This window comes from Ammospiza caudacuta, chromosome 21 (assembly GCF_027887145.1).
Source record: "Ammospiza caudacuta isolate bAmmCau1 chromosome 21, bAmmCau1.pri, whole genome shotgun sequence".
Classification (NCBI taxonomy): domain Eukaryota; kingdom Metazoa; phylum Chordata; class Aves; order Passeriformes; family Passerellidae; genus Ammospiza; species Ammospiza caudacuta.
In genome coordinates, this window is record NC_080613.1 from 4,839,684 (window position 1) to 4,863,409 (window position 23,726).

General features: G+C 46.2%; 1 protein-coding gene across 3 annotated transcripts in view; it reads right to left on the reverse strand.

Annotated features, from left to right (window-relative positions):
• Positions 1-324: 324 nt before the first annotated feature.
• Positions 325-23,726, reverse strand: part of FUBP3 (far upstream element binding protein 3) — a 38,915-nt gene continuing 15,513 nt past the window's right edge. For 2 of the 3 annotated variants that reach the window (XM_058818102.1, XM_058818100.1), the window contains exons 6-19: positions 22,319-22,390; positions 21,558-21,615; positions 18,833-18,995; positions 17,879-17,977; positions 15,892-15,996; positions 15,399-15,501; positions 14,677-14,777; positions 13,335-13,476; positions 8,681-8,841; positions 7,922-7,995; positions 7,346-7,422; positions 3,659-3,730; positions 2,844-2,971; positions 325-1,658 (exon numbers count right to left, since the gene is read on the reverse strand). In XM_058818102.1, coding sequence (XP_058674085.1) covers positions 1,650-1,658; positions 2,844-2,971; positions 3,659-3,730; positions 7,346-7,422; positions 7,922-7,995; positions 8,681-8,841; positions 13,335-13,476; positions 14,677-14,777; positions 15,399-15,501; positions 15,892-15,996; positions 17,879-17,977; positions 18,833-18,995; positions 21,558-21,615; positions 22,319-22,390 — 1,364 coding nt within the window. In that variant the 3' untranslated portion in view covers positions 325-1,649. The remainder of the gene's footprint in view (positions 1,659-2,843; positions 2,972-3,658; positions 3,731-7,345; positions 7,423-7,921; positions 7,996-8,680; positions 8,842-13,334; positions 13,477-14,676; positions 14,778-15,398; positions 15,502-15,891; positions 15,997-17,878; positions 17,978-18,832; positions 18,996-21,557; positions 21,616-22,318; positions 22,391-23,726) is intronic. The other variant, XM_058818103.1, reaches the window with a different exon arrangement.

The following is a 23,726-nucleotide window of genomic DNA, read 5'->3' on the forward strand; positions in this document are numbered from 1 at the left end:
AAATGGCAGCAAACACGGAAACTTCCATGAGAATCCTCGGTGTCACCGCACCAGGGGGATGTGACAGTGACAAAGTTTCTCTAGAACAGCACCAGGGCAATGTGACAGTGACAGAATTTCTCCAGAACAGCACCAGAGTGATGTGACAGTGAGAGTTTCTCCAGAACAGCACCAAGGGGATGTGACAGTGAGAGTTTCTCCAAAATCAAAGCTGATCCTGCCCTCAGTGACCACCCAAACTCCCCGGGACACGGCGCCATGAGCGGGGAACAACGGAGTCCAAGAGACGGGAAATACTTGGTCCACAAGACACCTTGTGGAAATTTTATTATATAGAGTGTAAAATGCAACTGTCAGTCAAATAAAAAGAACACTTTTTTTTTTTTTAACACCATGCTCAACATTATCCAATCGTGGTTCTTTATAGTTAGACATTTCAAGCATAAGGAAAAATAAGGAAAGAACCCAAGAACAGTAAATTCAGTACATTTAAAAACGGAATGTCCCGGAGGGCAATTAAAAATGCAAGAAAAAATAGCTTCAATTCCGTTTTTCCTTTAAAAATACACTGTTATCTGTACAAGAAACACTACAGTAAACATCAGAAATCATATTATCCCTTTTATTAAATCAAAATTATTTAGCGCATACTGTGGTTAATACTAGATTCATTTATTTCTCTAGGTAATTTGACAAATATTAGATAAGAAAATATTTAAAAGAAACAAAAAAGCAGAAAACACCTTGGAATTAAAAAATAGTTACTACCTTTTATACGGTTTTAAGTTCCACAGTGTTTGTTAAAGGTACTAATAGCAGATTCATTTTAATATTAAAAATAACAGTATTTATATTTCTGAGAGCATAGAAGAAGTTTTTTTTCTTTCTTTTTTTTTTGTTTTTCTTTTTTGTAACAAGCTTGGAGGTCTTAGATACATAAATGCAACTACCAATGGAAACATGAAAACATGTATTGCTAAAAAAATTAACACGTTCTTATATTACCCCTTTAGACTCTAGAAATTATACAAACCCTACAAAATGCCCCCCCAACTTGCAAACAGTAACTGTTTCAAATACAGAAATCATATCATTAATTACAATACATATCATAGTTCAGTTTTTTAAAAATGCAATAAAATCAAAGACAGCCAAGATACAAGAAATTAGAAGTAAAACATTTAATGAATTTACATATTTAAGAATATTTAAATACTGTTTAAATTTTTTTTTTCTTTTTAAGATTTGTTACATACCACCTAAGACTTCCAAGCCACTCTTTCTGTTCCAACAGAAAAGATCGAAAATTAAAAGGAAAAAAAAAACCACACAAAAAACCCACATGTTGAAATGTCACAGCTCTGGGGTGCGTTTTGGTGCCTGCAAATTCTCTGGCTTCTCTCCAAAAAGAATCCCGGAGGTTTTTTTTAATATAAATTTGGAAACAAAATTACCAGCATGTCCATACGTTTAGTACATTACTAATTGTTCCTGATTCTTAGAAAAGTTCAGTATAGATTATCCTACAGCTAGTGTTTCACAAACAGAAAAGTCTTCATCAAAATGTTGCAAATCTAGAAACCTCTGTTACAAAAAGGTTTTCTTCCACAACGATTCCAAAGAAAAAAAATTGCCACGAGGACCTTGTTCTACTGCTCCTGGAAAGAAAAAGAGAGAGGAGAGAAAAGGAAAAGTTACTGAGCAGCAGGAAAATTATCCAAGCTGCCGAGCACAGGTCTGTCCCCGCTGCAGCTGAGCGGGAAACAGAGCTCAAAGGATGCTCTGAGCTGCCACCAGAGCCCCCTGCCCCAACGCTGTCCCAGAGCTCCACTGCCCTCACCAAACAAGATCCCTCTCTCTGGCAGGGCAGGCTCGGGGAGGAATGAAGAGAAGCCCTTTCATCATCACCGTGTCCAGCTCAGCCCTGGGCAGCGCCCGCGGCAGCGCCGGCTCCACCTCGCTGGGGAGAGCGGGGAGAGCCGGGGAGAGCAGGGGAGAGCAGGGAGAGCCGGGGAGAGCTGGGCAGAGGAGAGAGCAGGGAGAGAAGGGAGAGCAGGGCAGAGCTGGGGACAGAAGAGAGAGAAGGGAGAGCAGGGAGAGCAGGGCAGAGCAGGGCAGAGCTGGGCAGAGCAGAGAGAGCAGGGAGAGAAGGGAGAGCAGGGCAGAGCAGGGCAGAGCTGGGCAGAGCAGCTGCTGGGGCTGGCATCCACAGCAGCCTCTGCTCCCGGAGCCGCAGCTAAATGTGCAGCAGTGGGGACAAGTGTCAGACCACAGCAAGGTGCCCCTGTGCTTTGCACAAAGTTTTTGCCGCTTTGTTTGCTCCATGAAGCACCGAGTGTGATCAGGATGAGTCTCACACAACTCTCTGGTGCAGAGTAACAGCTGAAGGGAGATTTCACTCAAAAGCAGGTTAATATAAATTATTTTTCAATGGTTTTGGTCTCTTTTTCAACAGGGAGATGGTGAGCACACAGCTCCTGTCGCAGCATGAGAAAAGGCAGTGCCTGCACTCCAGTTCAGTGCTATGCTGCCTCACCAGCCTGGATTCATAATTCCTTTTACTTTAATTCCCCAAAGTCAAACAACTGTCTGGGGTCTATAAGGAAAGGCTCCCAGGAGAAACAAATAACCTCCCAGTCCTCTCCTAAAAACCCCTCACCCAACCGGTACAAGAAAATAAGACTTTGATGTTGAGGCAACGCTTCTGTGATCACTTCCTCAGCCACAAAACATCTCTGCTTCACCCTGTAAGTCTGAAGGATAGTCCCTACACTAAGGCAAAGCCAATATACCCAATTGCCCAAGAGAAGGAGCAGAGGGGTTTGGGGAGTGTGAATACAGACCTGGCTGTGGGCCTGAGCCTGCCCTAGTGTCTGCCCATAGTAGGCAGCCTGCTGTCGGTAATACTCTGCCCAAGCCATCGTGTAGTCCGGCTGGGAACTTGCCTGAGAAGCAGCACTGGCAGCATGACCTGGAGGGGAAGAAGAAAAAAGGAAAAGAGATAAGCAACTCCAGAAGTTCTAGCCCAGGCTTAGGATCTCCTTTTGCCAAGCTTAATGAAGAGCCAGCCCCCTTCCAGCTGTTGCAGACGCCTGACAGAGTGACACCGGCTCCGCTGCGTGGGATGGCAGGATGGGCTCCAAGCTGACTGTGAGGGACAAGCCAAGAGCAGGCAGAAAGCACCCAGAGCGTTCCTGCAGCTGCAGGGACAGCCTGACAGCCTGCACACCCCTCATCCTCAACGGTGCAAAGCCTCCAGCAGCTCCATGTCAAAGCAAGTCCAGAGGTCGGGATCATGCACTCCGGAACACGGCGCAGAGAGCCAGGCCTGTGACTTGCCACGAGCTCTCCTATCCTCTCACAACCCAGCTGCAGCTCCCTGGGTTCTGCCAGCAGCAGCTCCTGCGTGCTCTGTGTTCCCCCAGCCAGGCTGGCTGCAAGCAGGGGCACGAGGGGCTCGCTGGGAGCTGCTCTCCCGAGAGGCGACAGCACAACCGAGAGCTTTCCTACATGCACCATCACCAACAGGGCAGGGCCAGGGGGCATCTGCAAAGGACTGGAAGCTAAAAACGGCAGGGACAGAGATGCAAGTCATCAGATTAGAGTTAACTCCTTGTGACAAGAGCTGATTCATCTCCAGGAAGCCTGTTTCACTCACTCTGTTTTTTGAAATACTCCTCCCATGCTTTGCTGTAATCGGGATGGCTGTTCTGCTGCTGGCTCTGTTGGCCTGTGCAAAGATGACAACAAGGGGCACGTCAGTATGGAACAGGTGACAGTTTCCAGCCAGTGACATCCACCTCTCCACTAGACAGGCCCTGGGTCCACCCCAGCTGCCCAGACTTGATACTTCAGCTTCCACTTTTCTACAGTGTTGGGCATCTTCAGTTCAGGGGAAGCTGAAGAAAAGCTGGAGTTCCTGATCTCACCTCATGTGCTGAAGGGCATGAAGCCAAATGTCACCCTGCTGGGACGTGCTCAAGGCAGAGCACGTAGTAGGAGCTGCCCAGCCTGCAATCAGCCACCCTGGGCTCCCAGTCTGCTTGCACTCAGGAGAGCTGGGACACCTGACACAGCTGAGACCTGTCACCTCCACAGAGCTGCCAAGGGAACGGCCATGTTTTGAGTCACTAATTTATTTCTCAGGGGCTGCATCCTTCACCCCTGGTCTTCTCAGTGGAGCAGAGCTGAGGGACCTGTGAGCAATGTCCTTCCACACACTCTGCACACACACGAGCCTCCACAGCATGACCTGCACAACTCTGGGGCAGCCACTCAGCTGTCGACTCCTCAAGGTGCCATGAGCCCTGCACAAGGTACAGCCACCTCCTCCACTGGCCACAGGGTACAGCCAGCTCCATTGCCCAGGGGGCACAGCCCAGGCATCACTGAAGAGCAGCCACAACATCCCAAACAGCTGCAGCTGGCTCATGGTGTCATATCTGGGCTCCTACTCCTCCAAGGGAAGCGGTGCCAGTGTCTCCTCAAAGATTCCAAACCTTGGGCTCCACCCAGCACAGATCCCCCGTCTTTGAAGCACTAAGGAACCTTCAACCCAGCACATCCAAGTGCCACAGCAGGGAGAGAGGAAGGATCCCTGCCCTTCCCACACTTCCCTGGACCCCAGCAGGAGGCACAGAGCCCTCAGTGAGCCACAGGACACACCAGCAGCAAACACAGCACTGGAGCTGCAGAGAGGCACAGCAGGAGTGGGGAGCACGAGCACTGGGGACAAGGAGAGAGCAGGGACAGAGGACACGGGTGCAGCAGAGCTCTCCCCATCCCATCCCAGCTCTGTGCACAGCCCAGCCCGATGCTGGCCCGAGGGGGGCTTTGAAGTGGGGGAAGGGGAAAATAAAACACTGCAAGTGTGAAGTGGGTGGAGGGAACAGGGCAGCAGTGTCCTGTCCAGGGGCATAAAAGCGGGTTAAAAGACTTGACCAACGCTACAAGTCAGGACCTTTGCTGGCAGAGGTCAAGGCTGCCTCAACTGTCCACCTGCTAATGCCAACAAAGGACCTCCTTCAATGCCTTTTCTTCTCGGAGAATTACAGTCCACAGCAGGCTGAAAGGACACGCAGCTAAATGCATTGCACAGCAAAATGTTTCCCCAGCCAGTTAATTTATTTAAGATGGGGGAAGTAATTAAAATCTAAATACATGTGTAGGGGGTGGGGGTCTGCCCCTCCTCCCACAAGCAGGGCACTCGAGGCTGTCCCCAGGACAGCAGTGCTGTGACAGGGCTGACAGAGCTGTGACACACAGGCTGCAGCACTCAGGCCAGGGACCCTGCACAAGGCTGTTTGCACATTAAAAACTGCAAATCAGGTATTTACCTATTTCTACAACAATCCTCCTACACCTTGGTGAGCTGCACCTGGGCACCACTGCAGCAGAGAAGAGTGGTGAAGGTTCTTAAAGCATTTTATGTGTGTCCTCTCTCCTCACCCAGCCTGCCTTCAAACAGGAACAGGGAGCATCCTGAGCACACACGGAACTAGAGAGCCAACATCTTCCATCAGGTTCAACTGCAGAAATAAAACACCTGCCTCCAAAAGGCAGCAGTGTGGGACTAAACCCACATGGGGAAGGACAATGGAAGGACAAGCTCCAGGGGTTTGGGAGCCACCTGAACCTGACAGTGCAAAACTGGAGTATGAGCTGCATTATTGGTCATCAGGGGGCTGTGCTTCCTACAGCAGGCTCCAAAGCCAGGAGGGGTGAGCCTGAGACATTATCTGCTGCAGGAAGGGAGATTCTTCTCTCCCCAGGGACTGGTGGGCAGCATGAGGGGATGTTTCAGGAAGGTGAGGAAGAAATTAAGCTACCAAGGTGAGTTTCTAAAGGCATCTTGCAAGGCAAAGAGCAATGCAGTTTTGTAAGCATTTATTCCAAGGAATAATATCTATGGAAGATAAAACTTAAATATTTTTGTGGAGCTTTCCCTGCTGCACTAACTCCTCCGCTTCCCAAAGCACAGGAAAGTTCAGAGCCCTTGGGGGTGCAAAGCAAAGGAGTAGAGTAACAATTTTTCCTGTAAAACAAATTAGTGAGAAAATACTCTTCTTCAGTACCATACCATTCCACCCCTGTACACAAGAAAAGTCCATCACTACATTTTAATGTGCTGAAACCAGAACAACTGCTGACCTTCTCCAAGACCCTAGAGCTCAAAGGGAAAGTCATCATTTCTGGCTGTAACTGCTAAGAGGGAGGATTCATCCAGAGTTTAACACACACTTCCCATGCAGGGTTCCCATGTGCCACCACAGCACACATTTCAGAAGTGCAGCAAGTTAACAAAGCAGCACTGAGATTTCTAAATTTCACATATTCACAATAATGAGTCATAAACACTCAAAGGTGATCAGTGTTACAGGGAATCACAAGTGCAACTGCAGACATTGTCCCTGCAATGATTCCTCTACCTCAGGCACTGCAAAGGGTGGGAATTTATACCAAAATTCAAAATCTGCTTGATTGTTAAATCAGCCTTAGCAGTGAAAAGGATCTGCCATTAAACCCCTTTAAAATTAACCCTCCACACACCTTTTGGTGCTTAGCTTATGAGACCAGACAATTTAAAAATTTGTATTTCTTAAAATATTGTGACTGCAAAGGTCCTTTGGACATTATCACCATCACATGAGCTTTGAGATTACCAAGCAGACATGAATCTGCTCTGTTCAAGGCAAACCATTCCTCAGCTGTTGGAGACACAGGATGGTGCAGCTACAGCATCACCACCAACATTTAGTACTTGAATTATTCTGAAAAGGCAATTCCCCATTCCAAACTGCTCAATTTTGACTCAAAAGACTTTCAGGAAGAAATGACCAGTACAGAAGCCCTCCCTAACCTTCCTTCCATTTCCTGCATCCCTCTCCCCTGTTGCTCCATCAGTCTGGAATTTGAATAGTGATAAAAGCTTGTAAGGAATAATTAAATAAGAAAATAAGCAAGAAACTATAAGGTCAAGAACAAAGATGGGAAGGCTCAGCACCTTTTAGGGAGAAGGGTGGTTAGAAAGTGCTTGCCTGGAGAATCCTGGGAGAAGAGAGCCAGAGGCAGGAATGTTTTTGTAAAGAGAGGAACAGACAGCAGAGACCAAGTTTCTACCCAAAGAGTAGAAAGAGGCAATAAGCACTTAAGCACACAAAAAGCAAAAGTTTTCCACATCCTTCAGCTCCTTCTGAGCTCAGCCACCACCACGTGTCTCCACACACTTCTGCTCTGCTCAGTAAAACTGCTCTGCTGTTTTCCCACACGTGGTCTCATGGGTGATCCTGCCTTTTGCAGAGACTGCAGAGGGAACACCAACCCTTCTCCAGGCCCTGCTACTTACTTGGGACTTGCTGTCCAGGCTGCTGCCACGTCTGGTAGGTGCTGCCCCAGCCCTGTGTCATGAACGCCTGAGGACCACTGCAGAGGACAAAAAGCCATGCTCAAGTAGACAATAAAATACTTACCAAGGCACAGACATGAAGCTGCCCAGAGAAGAGAAGCTGTATAGTCAGCAGCTGCTGATCAAACAGGCAACATGGCAGCAAAAGGAAAGTTGTGCAGGTGTGAACTGCTATGTCCTGCCTTGGAATCAGTCTGTTCATGAAGCCAAGGTGAAGATACATCACACTGAACAGCACTCCTCGTGCTCTGTGCAGTTCAGGCTTCTTTCCATGCTCACTGCACTAGAGATAAGAATTTTGGAGATGCCAATACCTACCTGTGCATCATTTAACAGGTGAAATCTTTCCTGTAGCCAAGCTTAAAGCATTGAGCTCACTTGCTTTTGCTTCTGAATGCTCAGTCTTTAAAAGGCTCCACTCACACCCCACCCCTTCAGGGCCCTCCACCCTTCTCCCAGCACTTTCTAGCTCCCAGCCATTCCCCCAGCCCGTGGTGAGGAGATGCAGCAGCTTACTTTTGATGAGGTGTAGCAGGTGCTTGGCTGAAGGGACTTTGACCAAATCCTCCAGGTCCACCCATGCTGGTACCCTGCCACAGAATCCACAAATATTTAATGCCAGCTCCAAGTGCAGGGTGGAGGCAGCTACTATGAGTAGTAAGAAAGGAGAGAAGACAGCCTGGGACACGTGGATCCTGAGGTTGGTGTCAAGCCTTCTCCTCTCAATTCAGCACGAAGGCAGCTTTTCAGCTTTGCCATGCCCCAGTTCAGTATTTTCCATACTTTTTTACCAAAGTGTCCTCATTCAGTAGTAATGCAGCATGACTTCATTAAACTTCAATACCACAGCACTGCATTAAGTGTAAGATAAGTCATCCTGAACCTACTGAGAAAGTTGAACGTTTTACTTTCAGGATGATGCTGCCAGGACTGTGTCATTCTCACACAGTGACACTATTGTCTGCCTTTCAAAAAATCTCCTCTGACAGCCTTTTCATACCTTATTATTGCTGTTCTTCCCTCTCATATAGCTGTATACACTACCCAGGATTATGTCAACAGTCAAATCCTTCTGGGACCACAGCAAAAATTAACCAAATGGATGCTGGAGGGCCATCCAGTTCAAGCCAGCTGCTAAGAGGCAAATGGTTCTGAAGCTGAACAATGCAAGCACGTGCATTCTGTGCCATCCTGTGAGTCCAGGCCTACTTGTACCCAAGAGTGACAACAGCAAGTCTGAAAGGGACAGAGCAAGAGAGCAGGGATGGAACTTACACCAACTTTCTCATCTATGAGATGTCTAGCGAGCTCGATTTGCTGGGGGACCCCTCTGATTGTGAATATTCTTACACCAGGGTCTGTGTTTGGGGGTGGGTTTCTCTGCAGCTCCACGTGTGCTCCTGACTGCTGATTTATGCTCTTGATGTTCTCACCACCTGAGGAGAAGAAAGCCAAGACATTAGGAGGGATATTCAGCATTTTTCTCCATAAAATCATATCAAAGTCAGGTCCTGGGAATGGATTACAGCTTCAGGCACTTTTTGTGTGCCTCAGGAGAGGTGGGCTGAGGATGGCAAAAGAAACTGCAGTACCTGAGCTCATGCTGCTCCTTTAATCTACTTCACAAGCACAACCTGAAACCTTGAGCTACTCTAACAGTTTTTGGGGTCATGGATGATGCTGCTTAAAGAACACATAAGCCCTGCTAAGTGCCCACTGCCAGGGTCCCACCAAGATGCAGCATGACTGGGATACACTTTGACAACACAGATGCAAAACCTACACTGACTGAATTCCATTGCTTTTGCACAGCTGTTCAAATCCTCTAGGAAATGAAATGAAGGTCACCTGCAATCTAAACATGCTGGTTTTTCTTCTTTTTTCCATCACTAAGGCAAAAAGCCACCAGCCACATAACAAAGCCTAAGCTTTCTCCCAAACATGAGCTGTTTGACAGGTTGTTGCCTTAGAGCAGCCTCTGCTTACAGAGTTTGCTATTCACCCTGCAGCCACACATCCCTCCATGATTTCAGGCTGTCTCCTGCTATTTCAGAGTTAGCTGTGCATGCAGTGAACATGTCTGGCTCGTTTGCCATCTGGATGCACAAGAGCACAGGAGTGCTTCCAGCAGGATGCAACAGGGTCAGTCAAAGTGGATCTGATTTCCTCAAGACCTGCTAGGTCCTGGTCTCTTCATGAAATTTGCTTAACAAAAGCCTCAGCCAATGTTACAATGGTTCAATTCTTCTTTTGGAAGCTCACACAACTTACAGAGCAGCTCCACTCAGCTGGAGAAATTAAAGGGTGTGGGGAAGGAAGGGGTTTTACAAGTTTTAAAATCACAAACCAAAAAGTTGCCAGCTCAAAGGATAGACAGCAAGCAGCACAGAGAGCAAAGGAAACTAACCAGGGATTTTTGTTTGGTTTTCATTAAAAAGAGCCTCCAAAAAGAAATGCCTCAATTTTGCTCACATTTCCATCTCTATACATCCAGCACAATTTCAAAACAAACTGTGGATGTTGCAGACACTTGTTCATTTCATTGTAATGGACTCGTGACCTTTTTAACATTTTAAAGCCTTCTTGGGGAAGGGAGGAGGAAAAGTTGCCAAAGGGCAATTAACTCTTTCTAAATGAATTTTTGAAGACGCATTTAACAAAAGATAATCATGTCACATCCCTGGGCAGACAACAGGGATTGTACTGTGCAGCCAAAAGCCAACCCACTTACTTTCAGTCAAGCATGGGAAAGGAGCAAGATGAAGTTTCAAAACCAAGAAGTTTTTTTTTTTGTGTCATGCTTTTGTCTGATGCAGATTTGTTTCAAGCTCTGTTTTTTACATATCGAGGTGAGATCTGAATCAACAGCCATTTCATCTGCTCAGTGAAAACAGAGAACCCTTTCAGGCAACACAATTTGAAGGAGTGGCACAACTTCTTTACTGGGTGACAGAGGCACAACCAGAGGTTGCTACTTGCACTGCAGACTAGTTTCTCCTTCCAAAAGGGGATTAAAAATCGAAGCATTCTCAAACTGGAAGCAAGGAGAATACAGATTTCAAATCATTGCCCCATTTAGCATTCAGCACCAAGCCCGTGGTTGTTGGGCCTGTTTCTACAGCAGCTCCTCTACACTACACAGCACAAGTCAGCTGCCTTTCCAGGTTTGGTGGGAGACTCCAGAAGGACTCGTTGCCCTTGTGCTCTTCCCCCTGCAGCCTGGTACAGGTGGAAGTGCTCCCTCCAGCCAAGCCACCCTCCAGAGGATGGAAACGCCGTGACGCAGCCGCGGTGCCGGAAGGAATCTCCTCCCCACGGCGAGGCGACTGCTGGGCACATGGTGCCTGCCTATAGAGCATTCATCCCCTCCATTCTTCCACCTGATGGGGGGCAGGAGCGAGCCAGGAGCGGCCTCCCTCCCGGCTGGATGTGAAATCCTAAAGCAATTAATCAAACCTGCTCAAAGGCCGGCCTGACAAGAGCCAGGCCGGGCGCGGTTTCTGTCAGGATTGCTGTATTTATCATGGAAATCCAGGGGGGCCCAGGCAGTCAGAGGCTGTTTCCAAGCACCACCAAACACAGACAGACTTTGACATGTGTATGGTGCTCGCCTCCACCCTTCCTCAGGGCCTTTGGGAAAGCAAAGCTGCATCTTCCCACCCTTCAGGGGGAAAAGCCATGCGCAGGAGCTGCAGGCCAACTCCTAAAAGCTCACACTCCCAAGCTGAGATGGTCACAAGAAAAAGGCATCAGGTCTTCAGTCGTGAATGCTGCAGGATTGAGCTGAGAGACTTCCCAGCCTCCCTTTTTTGCCAGGTTCTCGAGTGCTTACCAGGTCAGACCACACACACCACACCTGGGTGCTCAGGGCGCTTGGGTCAGCACTCTTTGCTTGGGTGCTGATGTCAAGACCAAGCTGATTGCCCACAGCCCTCAGCCAGATTTTACAGAGAAAGCCAACAGCCCTTTCCTGTACTCACACCCAACAGCTGGAAACTGCTCAGAAACTGTCAGGGAGTGCAAAGGTTTTGTAATTGGTCACAGTTAAGAAAGCCTCACTAAGATCCCCTCTGCCCTGCACTGCCCCACAGGCAGCAGGGTGTGGAAATAAGAACTGCCTGTCTTGCATCAATGTGTGGAGAGTGCAGCACATCCATGCTGGTCCAGACCCCAAAAGGCAATGCTACAGCCATCACTCACTTGACAAAAGTGAAGGCTGCAGCAGCCTAAGAGCACAGGCACTGTGAGAACACCGATTACAAGGTGGTATTACAATGCTACCAGCACTCAAATCACCATACAACTAGTAATTAGTCACTCCAGAAAGCTTCTGATCTGGCCAAGTAAGAATCCCTATTTTGCTGTTGTGGAAACAAAGGTAAAAAGCCACCCTTCACCCCCCAGTGAGGCTGTGCCAGGCCTTGCACTTGAATGCTGGGACATTCACTGCACTACCTGCATTTATCTTTTCAGCACACAGTGCTCTCTGTAGTCACAAATGCTCCAGTGCACTGCTGAACAACAAGTGACCTTTTCTGATCCTTTATTAAAGATGACTAATGGATACAGCAATAAAGTTTCATTATAATTTGATTTTTCTGTACATGTAAGTCTCACTCGTGGGCTTAAAATTTACTTTGCTTGATCTTTTGGCCAACTGGACTGGTCAGTGAGGACAAGCATAATCACTGCAATTTCTGCATAATGGGGAAAGCAGGTGGTTTTTCATACTGAAAAAAAAAGTTTTCAGGTTTGTGAACAGGCTTGTGGCAAAAAACATCTGAAAACAAATGCAGCTACAGGGCTGACCTGCCCATGTCCCTGGTCATCCAACAGGGCAGGAGTTCAGGGTGCTGTGGGGACAGCCCATGGCAGGGAACAGCAGGGATGTGCAGGAGGGAAGAGAGGCCACGTCAAGTCTCACCACAAGCTCCCTCCTGCCAGGAACACTCAAAGCCACTGAAACTTGGCCCAATGCCCTCAAGCCTCTGCCTCCTTTTCTGCTGTAGCTTATCTATTCCTCTTCTATTCTCTGCTGAGGCTGAAAGCCAGCTGTGATTACTTAAACATCAGTTCAGGCATATGTCATTCTTTCTGAAATAAGCAGATAGAAAAATGAAACACTGCCTTAGATAGGTCAGTGCATGAGCTCAGACACATCCCAGCAGTTCAGAGCTACAGAGCTTGTCTGCTCCTGGCTCTACCTTGAGTCCTGCCACTGCCCCACGTGCAGCTCCTGCTCTGTGACAAACAGAGCCTGCTGCTGGTGCTCAGTTTCATAGTCAACACCAGGGGTGTTCTGATTGAGAGGATGGCTCCTCATCCATCCCCTGAGCATGGAGAAATCCACTGACCAAGCAGCCAAGGGGCCTCCATGGCAGTGAACACGCTCAGCCAAGTGGCACAAGGTGCACCAGGCTTCTGTGCCAGGTCAGGTGCCAGCAGAGGCAGAGAAATCCTCCTGCTTCACTTCATTCATCACACACTTCAAGGGCTGGAAGCAGCTCCTGCTATTAGCACACCCAGAGACCTTCCATTTCCTCACAGAGCTCTCACAGAAATCCAGCACCATGAAATGACTGCTCTGCTTATCCCTGATAAACTGTCCTTCAAACGAATTCTCTGTAAAAAGACTCCACAAATGAACCTGCCTTTTCTCAGCCAGCTGCTTGTTACAAAACAAGCTTATTTGACAGCTCTGCATTAAGAGCCTCTCTTACAGCTTGTGAACAAGGGCCTGGAGAACACAATTATGAGTGAGAACACCACAAAGACAACAACAACAACAGCTTATTCCTATGCTGCATTCACCGGGCACTAAACACTGCAATCACAGAAAACCCCAAAGCTTTGTTGTCAGGCAGCAAGAACATGACCATCCTGAGAGAGAAGGATTGCAAGATGTGGTATTTGGAGCCACCAAACCCACCTTTGCCGATAACAAGGCCACACTTGTCAGCTGGAACAGTGTAGGTGATTTCCTGCATGCCCCCAGGTGCTCCAACACTCCAGTCCCCACGGCCACGACCTCTTCCTCTGGCAACAGCCAAGTTCCCAAAGCCATCTCGTTCCTGAGAAGCCAAAACATGTGCATCAGTGGTTTTATGCTGGCACCAATGCTCATTAAAAACAAAATAAAGCCAGGTCAGTTAAACTCCCTCATAATCAATGGCATTGAACTGAGATATTCCTGGACCTCAGTTTCACAGTCAAGAGTTTGAAGCGTTCTAGAAAGATGCCAAGTAATGTAGGTTGCCTTCCTGATTCAGGAAGGTATTTCTATTTTTAAATGCATGCCTTTACATCTGCTGAAATAAACCTATAAATAAGCATCAACTACTAAAGGACTTTCAGTTTGTGATGGGGGTCTCTTTAGAGCAAACAATGGATCTTGGCACTGACACACACAAAAGTTGCTTTCCAACCCTTTCAAGTGTCACCCTGGTGGAATTACTCAGCAGAAATGCACATTTTCCAAAACTTCCAAAGGAAGCTTTTAAGTTCAAAGGCACTTAAAGGACATACCCATTTTGGGTAAGTGATTTTTCCAAAAGCAAATGCCATGGGCAGTCAGAGGTTATCATGACAGACCACAATATTTAAGTGAATCATTACAGCAAGTTACAAAATCAAGTATTCAAACCAGGTATTGGGGCTAGAAGAGATATCAAGATGGATAAATTATGGACCTTGTTGGACAAATTATGCTCAGGTTTCTGAAATGGCCTAAAGTTTTAATTCCTCATAGTGCAAAGGGAATATACAACCTCCTTCAAGAGTCTGCCCTAGTACTTCACCTTTCTTGCTCTTGTGCAATGCAATGTTGGTGTGTCTTAGAGCACAGTGACACAATACCTGAGCAGTCAGCACCTGCCTGTGCCTCCACCAGACCAAAGGGCTGGAGGCTGAAGATGAGGCTCCACTGAGCACTGGCAGTGCTCTGCTGTCTAAGCAGAGCCCCCAGTCACTGTCTGATGCTGATGGACTCCATTCCATCAGGTCAATGTTTCCAAACTTAACAACTAAACAGAAGATAGATGTGGAGCTATAATGATGCCTCATAGGCCTGGGAATAAAAGACCTTCCCACAGCTCAGTTAGCTCACACTGCATTAAATGAACCTCATCATAAAAAATCAAACCTCAAACCCAGCAGCACCAGGCAGCAGCATGTGTGCCCTACCAGGGAAAACTGAACACTGCTGCTTCTCAGAAGCTGGCCTCCATCCCTCCATGCAGCCCACATTCCCAAAGAGCACTTGCAGGACCCACCTGTGCCGTGAGGATGAGCTCACTGATGATGTGTGCTGCGTGCTGACACCGGTCCGGGAGCCCCATGACCTGCGCGACTCTTTCTGCACTAATCCCATCATCTGTGGAGAGAGGTGGCAAAGACTCAATTAAAAGCAGAAAACATCCACTCACCAACAAAAGCCTCCTTCCAGCACCAACACTGCTGGCAGCATTTTCACACCACAGAACTATCCCAGGAGCTACTGCTTCCCTCCACCTTCAGCCCCTCTTCCCTGGACTGCAAGAAGACAAAACCCAGCCCACACTGCAGAGGGAACAACACTCAAAAGAAAACACTTTCAAATGTCAAAAAGCTATGAAAGAGACTGATATAATTTTAAGAGGAAAAAAGGCAGCTTTGATAGGTGATCAGACAGCCAAGGACCCAGAGAAAGTTACTCAGAATTAATCAACTCCTGATCCCCAAAGGCTTTAATGTCCTGAAGGAGAATTCTTTAACAGGAAATAAAAGATTTTTGTTATTTTATTTATCACTCAAGACATGACTGTTGTGACATCTAATGTTGCTGTACGTAATCTTACTCTCTGAAAACCAGGAAGTGCATGAGGAGGCAGCACATCACGTTTAAATGGGTTTCAGAAAGAGACACAATGCACCTGTAAATGAGGAAAGCCTGGCTGCTGGAACCCAAAAGTGGAACACTGGTCAGAAAGCAACGGCTCTCCATCCTCACACAAACCTGGTTTAAATTGAATCCTAACTCCAGCATCATTCTGAATCTTTTTGATCATTTCTCCATTTCTTCCTATCACAATTCCAACAGCATACCTGGGCACAGAGACCTGATGGGAAAGGCAAAGGAGTATGAAAGTGCAGAGAACTAGACTGAATGACTCTGATTTTACAAGGAGATGCTCTTAACTTTGAGGGTGGGCCATGTTAGGCAGCTCCAGGCTACAGAACCGCATCTCTTGAGAAAAACAAACACGTGGCCACAAATTCCTTCCCCACTAAATGAACTCTGCACTACAAGAATGCAGCTTCAATTATAAAGTGCCATCTGGGAGTCCACGAGAACTCCTCCTCTTTGCAGAGCCAGACTCAATTCTTCTGGCAAAAACAGAACACAACACATTTAAAAAAAAAGCTTACAGGTTACAAGTGCAGTTGGATGACTCCCCCCAGGACCCATCCCACAGGGAGGTTAGCAGAGCACTGAGAAGCAAACGTACCTCTATGCTGCCTCCTCCCATTCTAGCACTGAAATCACTGCGCACGCCTCGGAAGTCTGCCTGATCTTTCTCTCGGATGATCTCCAGTACCATTTCCCTCGCTTGCTACATGGGGAAAGAAGTTACAGTTAGCTTCAAATTCTTCTGCTTGCCCTCCTGGTGTCAGGGCCTCAACATGGGGAATGGTCAGGCTTCAGGCAGGAGGGTCTCCATCTGCTGACAGGAACAGCAGCCTGGTTTAGGATTTCTTTTACCACAGTCTGTTCTTGATGGCATCTTCTATGTCTGACAAAACCTGCCAGGTACACAAGGTGGCAGTTTCTTGGGTGCAATTGCCTCCTCCATTTTTTTAAAAAAGGTCCTTTAACTTTTAAAATATCTTTGGAAGTGGATGCCCTTTCCTAGTGACAGAACTGACACCAATACAATAAGGTAGAAGCTGGCAGAGGTCATGCCCACCAAGAGCTACAGAGCACATACCAAAGAGGCTGCTGGGCACCACTGAGCTTACTGACCCTAAGAAGTTAAACCCAAGTCTGCAGCAATCCAGCAAGACATTTTCTGAGACAAATGGATATTTTTCCTACCTACTGACAGCACTCAAGGCCATTCACAAGCTCAGCTAGTGAAAGTCTACCCTGGAAACTAGCCAACAGTATTCACCAATAAAATAAAAAAAGCCTGCATGTCAAACCCCAGCATTTGTTTCTCTCTACAACCAGTCAAGCTTTTGACAACTTGGTTCTATTTCCAAGCTTGAGGACAGTGGTGAATCTCTCTCCTTTTATTTTTACATATTTCCCAAAGTCCTCAAAGTATTTTTAACAGAAAGAAGCAACTCAAAGACATTTCAGAGATGCCAAGACAGAAATATGGGTGATGGAGACATTTCAGAAGGATTTGAGGAAGTTAAGAAACACTGTTACAGCATCCATAGAATCCCACCAAACCCAAGGATTCATCACACTTCTTAAACACTTCCTGAGTGTGCTCAGCCTTAAGTGCCTCAAAGATCTTCCAGCCTGTGCAGTCTCCATGTTTCCTTGAATGGAAGATGTGACAACAGCAAATCTTGCACAGCAGAAGCCACCTGGGAAGTGGCAGCACTGAGAGTATGATTTAGTTAGAAGTAGCCAGACTGTCTTTAAACTCCTTTTGCACAGTGATACCTCCACAGTAAGAATTTCAGAGGGAAAAAAAAAACCAAAACTCTAAAACTTGCAATAAGAGCTTTGAAAAATACTACGCGAACACTATGCCTGAGCAACATCAAGTGTTGCAGTAATTTATGATTAGGGAGATCCTATGAAACAGAACTTCTTCTATTGGAGACAGGAATGCTAAGCTAGATTTAAGTACTTAGCAAGTTATGAAAGGCACTTGCTGAGAAGTGGAACAGGCTGTGGCTGAACTTTAATGCTCTAATTCAGGTGCTCCCATCACACTGCAATCCCCCAGTCTGCAGCTGATGGGGATTTTCTCCAAACCACAGGTACATCCACATCTGCAGAACCCTGGCACAAGGAGACTGAGGCACCAATACTAAGCAAACCCCTTGGTTTCAGGAGTTGTTGTGGGATTGGTTTTTAATTACCTGCGTCGATTGGCTGTCTGAGGTAATTTTGTGAAAGGTTTGCTGTCTCAAACGTGATTCAGTCACTAAGAACCCATTTGCTTGAGTGACACAGAGCTCTCTTTGATTTTTTGTCACATACTGGAAAGCATTTCAAAACTACTTTCTCCAAACCCTCCCCCTCATCTCTACTCCTACCCATGTGGAGTATTTATGGAGTGACAGCTCCTAAGTCATGCTGTAAAACAAACTCTGCTGTTTTAACTTGCTCTACTCAACCTTACAGAACAAACAAAGCCAGGAAAGATTATTACATTTACAGTTGGATTTGACTCCATTAGGTGCTCACAAATACAGTCAGGTTTGAATTTCTCCTCAGTTCTCTTGGGGAACCAGTTTGCTTTTGTTACATACCTGTACTTTAAATGCATCTCCAGTAATACGGAGAGGTTTATCCGCTCCAGTAGGCAAAGGACCATCTTGGATCATAATCATTTTCACACCTGTTCGCTCCTGAAGAAAAAGCACAGAGCAATTTTCTAAGCAGAGTCCCTAAAACAAGGGACTAGATTTTGGTTATTAAACATTATGAAGGTCAAACCAGCACCGCTACAGAATGCACAAATTCAGGAACAGTCCTAGAGTGTAAAGGACTGCCAGAAACCGCACTGCTCCTGAGGTTCTCAAATAGCTGAAATCCTTGCAAGAACAACCCTCTCCACCTCAACTGCTGACTTTCCAGCCCTTTCCAAAATGTGTAGCTGTCTGCATGTAACAGTTATTAAGTGACCAGCCTCCAAACTATATGACAGAGGTCTAATAAGGGCACTCAAAACCCCTCCATTTTTGACCCTAGGTGTTTTGCTATAACCTTCTATTCTTTAAAAACTTGTACCAGATGGAGGAATAAAGAACGTCCAGGAACACAGTTTATACATAACACAACACTTAATTAGAAAGGGGTGGGATGAGAAAAAAAGATGACATATGGCAGCTTTACCACAGACCAGCAACAAAAGAGAAGCAGAGCACTCTACAAGAGCGTGGCTGGCATTAAAATACTGCAGAGCAGAGCAGACATGGCCCTTCCTTGGCTACAGGGATCCCCTCCTGAACAGCACACACCAAGTGTTATCTACAGCACAAGGGTTTCTGTCGCAGTTCTGGCAAAACTCCACTACTTGTGTAGCTGGGGCCACACTGATTTTGTAACACGAGATTGGATTTGAGTCCAATCCCCGAAGGCAGAAGAGTAGTCCCTGCTGGAGAAGGTTAGAGCATTCAAGGCTCTCCATTTCAGCCCGTTCCAGTGGATCTAGAGAAGCTGCAGTAGGGAAGAGAGCCCTCAAGGAAATGCATCTTGCGCACCTGCAACTGTTTTATTGTTTCACCTCCTTTGCCGATGACTAGACCCACTTTGGATGCCGGGATCAAAATCTCCTGAATGGTACTGTTGCCATCAACATCGTTGTGAAAACCAGGTCCGTTGCGACAGCGATCTACAATCTGCCCCAGAAGCCGTTTTGCTTGTCTTGGGAAAAGAATCGAGGGAAACAACCATTAGACAACATTGCTCCACGTGACCAAGAGACCAGGAACCATCGGAATGGAGAGGAGAAGTGGAAAGATGGAGGAAACCAGTCAGCACAATATTTGCCCTTTTTTAAAAATAAACTCTTTGATGTCTATTTTCCCCTATCATGATTACTTATAAGCAGTTTGATTTTTGAAGGGGAAGAGAAAAGGAAGAGCAGCAGCATGCTCTGACCTCTTAGGAAGTTAAGGACAATAGTTGAACTACAGCATTTGGGATGCTTGCTTCAAATGAAGATGCTCTAGGTTTTAACTTTTCTAACACATACACAATAATAAAACTCAAGCTCTGGTCTCCTTCTCAGTCAAGACAAAAAGACACACACTGCTCTGATACTAACACAGCCCATGGATTAACCATTCTCTGATCAGTCACAGGCAACTGCTTTGCTCTTCTCTACCTGCTCTTACCAGCAGCACCAGAACACTGTCCTAACACAGCCTCTGCTCCAAGCAGTAGGTGCTGAAGCTACACCACGAAGCAAGGCAGGGATACTGCAGCAGCCACCAGTGAAAGACTGGGTTCTTCTACTCCTGGTGAGAAGAGACACACAAAGAAGCATTTGGGAGATTAAAGATCCCTTCTCTAAATTCTTTAGCATGTCAGAGCTAACTGACAGGGTTTCCCTTCCTCTTGAAGACTCCTATACCAGCACATCCCATTCCTGCCCTTGTCCCACAACCCTTCTGAAAGCAGAAGAAATTCACTGGTTCCCTGACAGCCTAATGCAGCACCTTCCCCTCTCTCCACCTCACACCAAGCCATATCAGGCACCCTAAGGATGACTGAATTCTCTCTGCAGATTTGAAGAACCAGTACAAACTCATCCCTTCAAGCAGACATTCCCCCAGGGCATCTCAGGGGGTGGTGCTCTGAGGCTGCACTCAGAGCAGAGCACTGCTTGCCCCTGACTTTCTCACAACAAAAGGGAAAAGGTAGAATTTCTGGAAGCCTGCTTCAAATGTTCTGGAAAAGTCCTGGGACATTTTACTTATCTGCCTTCGTATTTTGTGCAAAGTTTTTTTAGTGACAATATAGAGACCACAGCAGTTAATACACAACATATTTCAGATCAGAAGGGGTCACTTGGAAATTAACCCTATAAGTTTGTCACTGGATATAACTAATGAAAACATTCCTCACAAAACCCTTCTCAAAGAAGTCTGACACTTAGAATGGCTTTCTTACATAATTTTCTTTTTCTACAAGTAGCCTGAAAAAAACAGTTCAAACAACCAATTTGTCAAGAATTTTACCACAAAATTAAATTAAATTTCAATTAATTCCATGTCCATGTTCTGTTTCACAAATTTAACAGTCTCACTTAAGATTTACTCGTATTTTATTTAAAGACAGCATTGGACATGACTACCTTTAACTGCTTATTTCAGAACCACAAAGTTTTAACTACACTTCTCCCCCATTTTCCCACAACTGCATCTCATAAAGCATCCCAGCTTTTTACTCTTTTGCTCCTGTTCTTAAATATCCTTTGCTAAAGGGGGAAAACCACCTCAATATCAGCAAGAATACACTGCCTGCCCTATGAGTTTGCCAATTATATTTGTTGGGGCTCACTGCTTGCAGTATTATGGTAGAATAAGGAGATTTAAGTACCCTTAGATCTTTTTAGGAATGGAAGGATGATGAGTGTCTTCTCTTTAGAGAGACAATCTTTGCACCAATGTATTTTCAAACGCAACTCAAAGATTTCCAGATGGATTTTAAAAAACCCACCTACCCAAAGGCTGGGGAGAGAAAGAGCAGCTCCATATGTTAAGTGTGTTCCTGTAAGCCTGAGGATCCTGGATCCAGTTCCAGCAGGAGGTCCTCAACTGGTTTGTGAGAGTCTCAAACTCAGCTCCTGGGAAGGGGGAGGGAGGAAACACTGTCCCTAAAGTTTCTATAGGTCTAAAGATAGAAATCCCTGCTGGCTGGCCACGTGTCTCTACCATGCAAGGAGCAGAGAATCAAGACTTGGGTTCAGTCCTTTGCTTCTTGTTGGCAGCAATGCAGAGACAAGCACCCAGTGGGCCTCATGCTGCTCTGCAACAACACCAACAGCTCCAGGGTATCCTGGAGTGGCACCCACAGGCTTTGGAGGCCTCATGCAGCCCTTGTTCAGCTGGAAGGATGCTCATCTCAATAGGAGTGGGGAAGCGAAGGGGAGAAGAGAAGTGCCCTTCAAGAGCTTAGCTCAGTATCCTGGAAAGCTGCAGTTACTAAACTGCATCCTAGGTGCCCTAAGAGCAACCTCACCCTGAGGAGGGGAATTCCAAGGAAATTTCTGCAGAGGAGTCAAACTGCAAGTGGAAAAAAAGCCTTTGAGGTGCACAGTTTAAAGCATCAGACCAAGAGGTTCTATGCTCCAGAGACCCTCAAGTTTCTCTAGGCCAACATTTGCTGGTGTGGCTAATAACCAAGTAGCACCACTGACAGAGCACAGCATTAGGGAGAAGAGAAAGAAGGAAAAGGGAGAGAAATGAAGTCAGAACTCACTCAATGCTCTCTGGTGTCCCAGTGAGTACACAGGGCCTCTCAGGCATCCCACCACTGTCTGCAAAGGAAACAAGGAGAAAAACTTGTGATACATGGAATTAAAAATGTGGCAGCTATTTCAGTGACCATGAAGCACCAATGGAAGCACCACCCACCTGCACACATAGCATGCTAAAGAATTCAAAGACATCCAGGATCAACATATTTTAAATTATTTACTGGATGTCTGCATTCTTTTAAACCCTTCCTCACAAATTAAAGGGAAGGGTAAAAACTCAGATAACATTGATCAGCAGGGAACAGCACAGTCTTCCCCAAAGCAAATTGGCACCAAATGATCCATTTGGATGAATGTCTCATTTTTATGATGCAAAGCAAGCTGTATGGAAAGCTGCTGCCAACCCTGCTGAAATGCCCTCTGCCAGGAGCTGGAGCTGACCACACCAGTCAGAGGCAAACCACAGAGCTGAGCAAAGTGAGAAAACCCAGCAGCTTCAGGTCTGAGAACAACATGGATTGTTCATTTGCTCTCCAACCATCTGCTGGTTAAAGGCAGCTCCCTCACTGTTCCATTCCCCAAACCACCTGGCCAACCTGTTCTCTACCCTGCTTGGGAGGTGGGTCCCACAACAGCTCTCCCATGGCTGTGTATCCATGTTAATGGTGATAACACACCCTGAGCATGGAAAGTGCCTGATCTAATGGACACAACACCCTCTGACATCAAAACCTGCTCACCCACCACACAAAGAGGGCCTTACCTGGAGCAATTTGAATTTTGCAGCCAGACTCTATCTGGATCCGTGAGATCTGTTCTCCTCCCCTGCCGATTACTGCAATGAGTGCAACAAGCATCAGAACAAACTGCTTTTCCTGGAAACTGCAGAGCACCTTCCCCTTTTACTCTGCTGCAGCTTTTTATAAAGGAACAGTTTGACTCCAGGATTGCAGAAGAGCATCCACAGCATGACCAAATTTATCATAGCAGAAAAACATTAAAATACTGCTGAAGGTTATTCTATTTGCTTGGAAAAACAAAACAAAAAAGCCTTTCTTGCACAGGAATGGAAAGAAATAAGCATGAAAGAAATAAGGCACTAGTCTGGATGATGCTAGGAGAGTAATTTAAGTACATTTTGTTCAGTCTGAACCAATAAGCCAGTTATTTGAAGTACTAAAGAAGGTAAAGACTTGTTTCTTTATAATTCCTATTTTACTGCCATTTTTGAACGGACATGCTATTTGGCTGTCTGCACTCAGCCAGAACCACATCCTGAAATGCTCTATCAACCTCCAGGGAACACAAATATCCCTCTCCCTTAACTCTCAGAGTTAAATTGCTGTTTCACAACAAGACACCCAGAGCACAGGCTGTGCCAACCACCATTCCTACCCTTCCCAGACTGCAGAAACAGCAAAGCTTTGAGTCAACCAGGCATTCCTGGCTCAGGATGCTCCCAAAGAAGCATCTCAGCTGTGGGGCTGCATCCCCCCCTGAATCAGTGTGAGAAACAGAGATGATGCCTGCAAGCTCCCCTCTCCCAGGGCTCCATGTGTAGCACCAGGAGTGGCAAATGAAGAGGTTTGGCAGAAGAGGAGGGAGCTTTTCCTCTGCAGGAATTTGAGTTCCAGTCTTACAGAGTCGGGACAAAACTTGGCGCGCTATGGGGTAATTAGCAGGGCCTGTTATTTTCCTCTTTACTCTCCATATATCAAATTGGAAGGGATACACAGAGAGGCAGCAGTGGAAGAGTCTATGCAATCACTGCAGTAACACATCAGCAGGAGGTGCCATTGAAAGGCAGAGTAATGATCATTAAGAGGAAGAGAGAAATTAGGATCAAGCTTGAAAGAGAACAGCATCAGGAATGCAAATCTAGGAAAAACTCTGGTCTGGTTGTTTCCCTGCAGCAAATGTGTGAGGAATTTAAAATTCTGTTTAACTTGCCTTTGGCCAACTAATATTTTAACATTTAAATGTTGTTTTTCTTCCTCAACTCTCACAGTTTTGCATACTCAAAGTAAAATGTTGCAATGAAGGGAAATAAAGTCACTTTTGACTTGTTTATGTACTGTGCTAATGGGAATTTAAAAGAGAAAATCACTAAAATGCCCAGGAACTTGTACCAAACGTTCTTGTTCTTATTACTGGGACACCAAGCTTTTCCA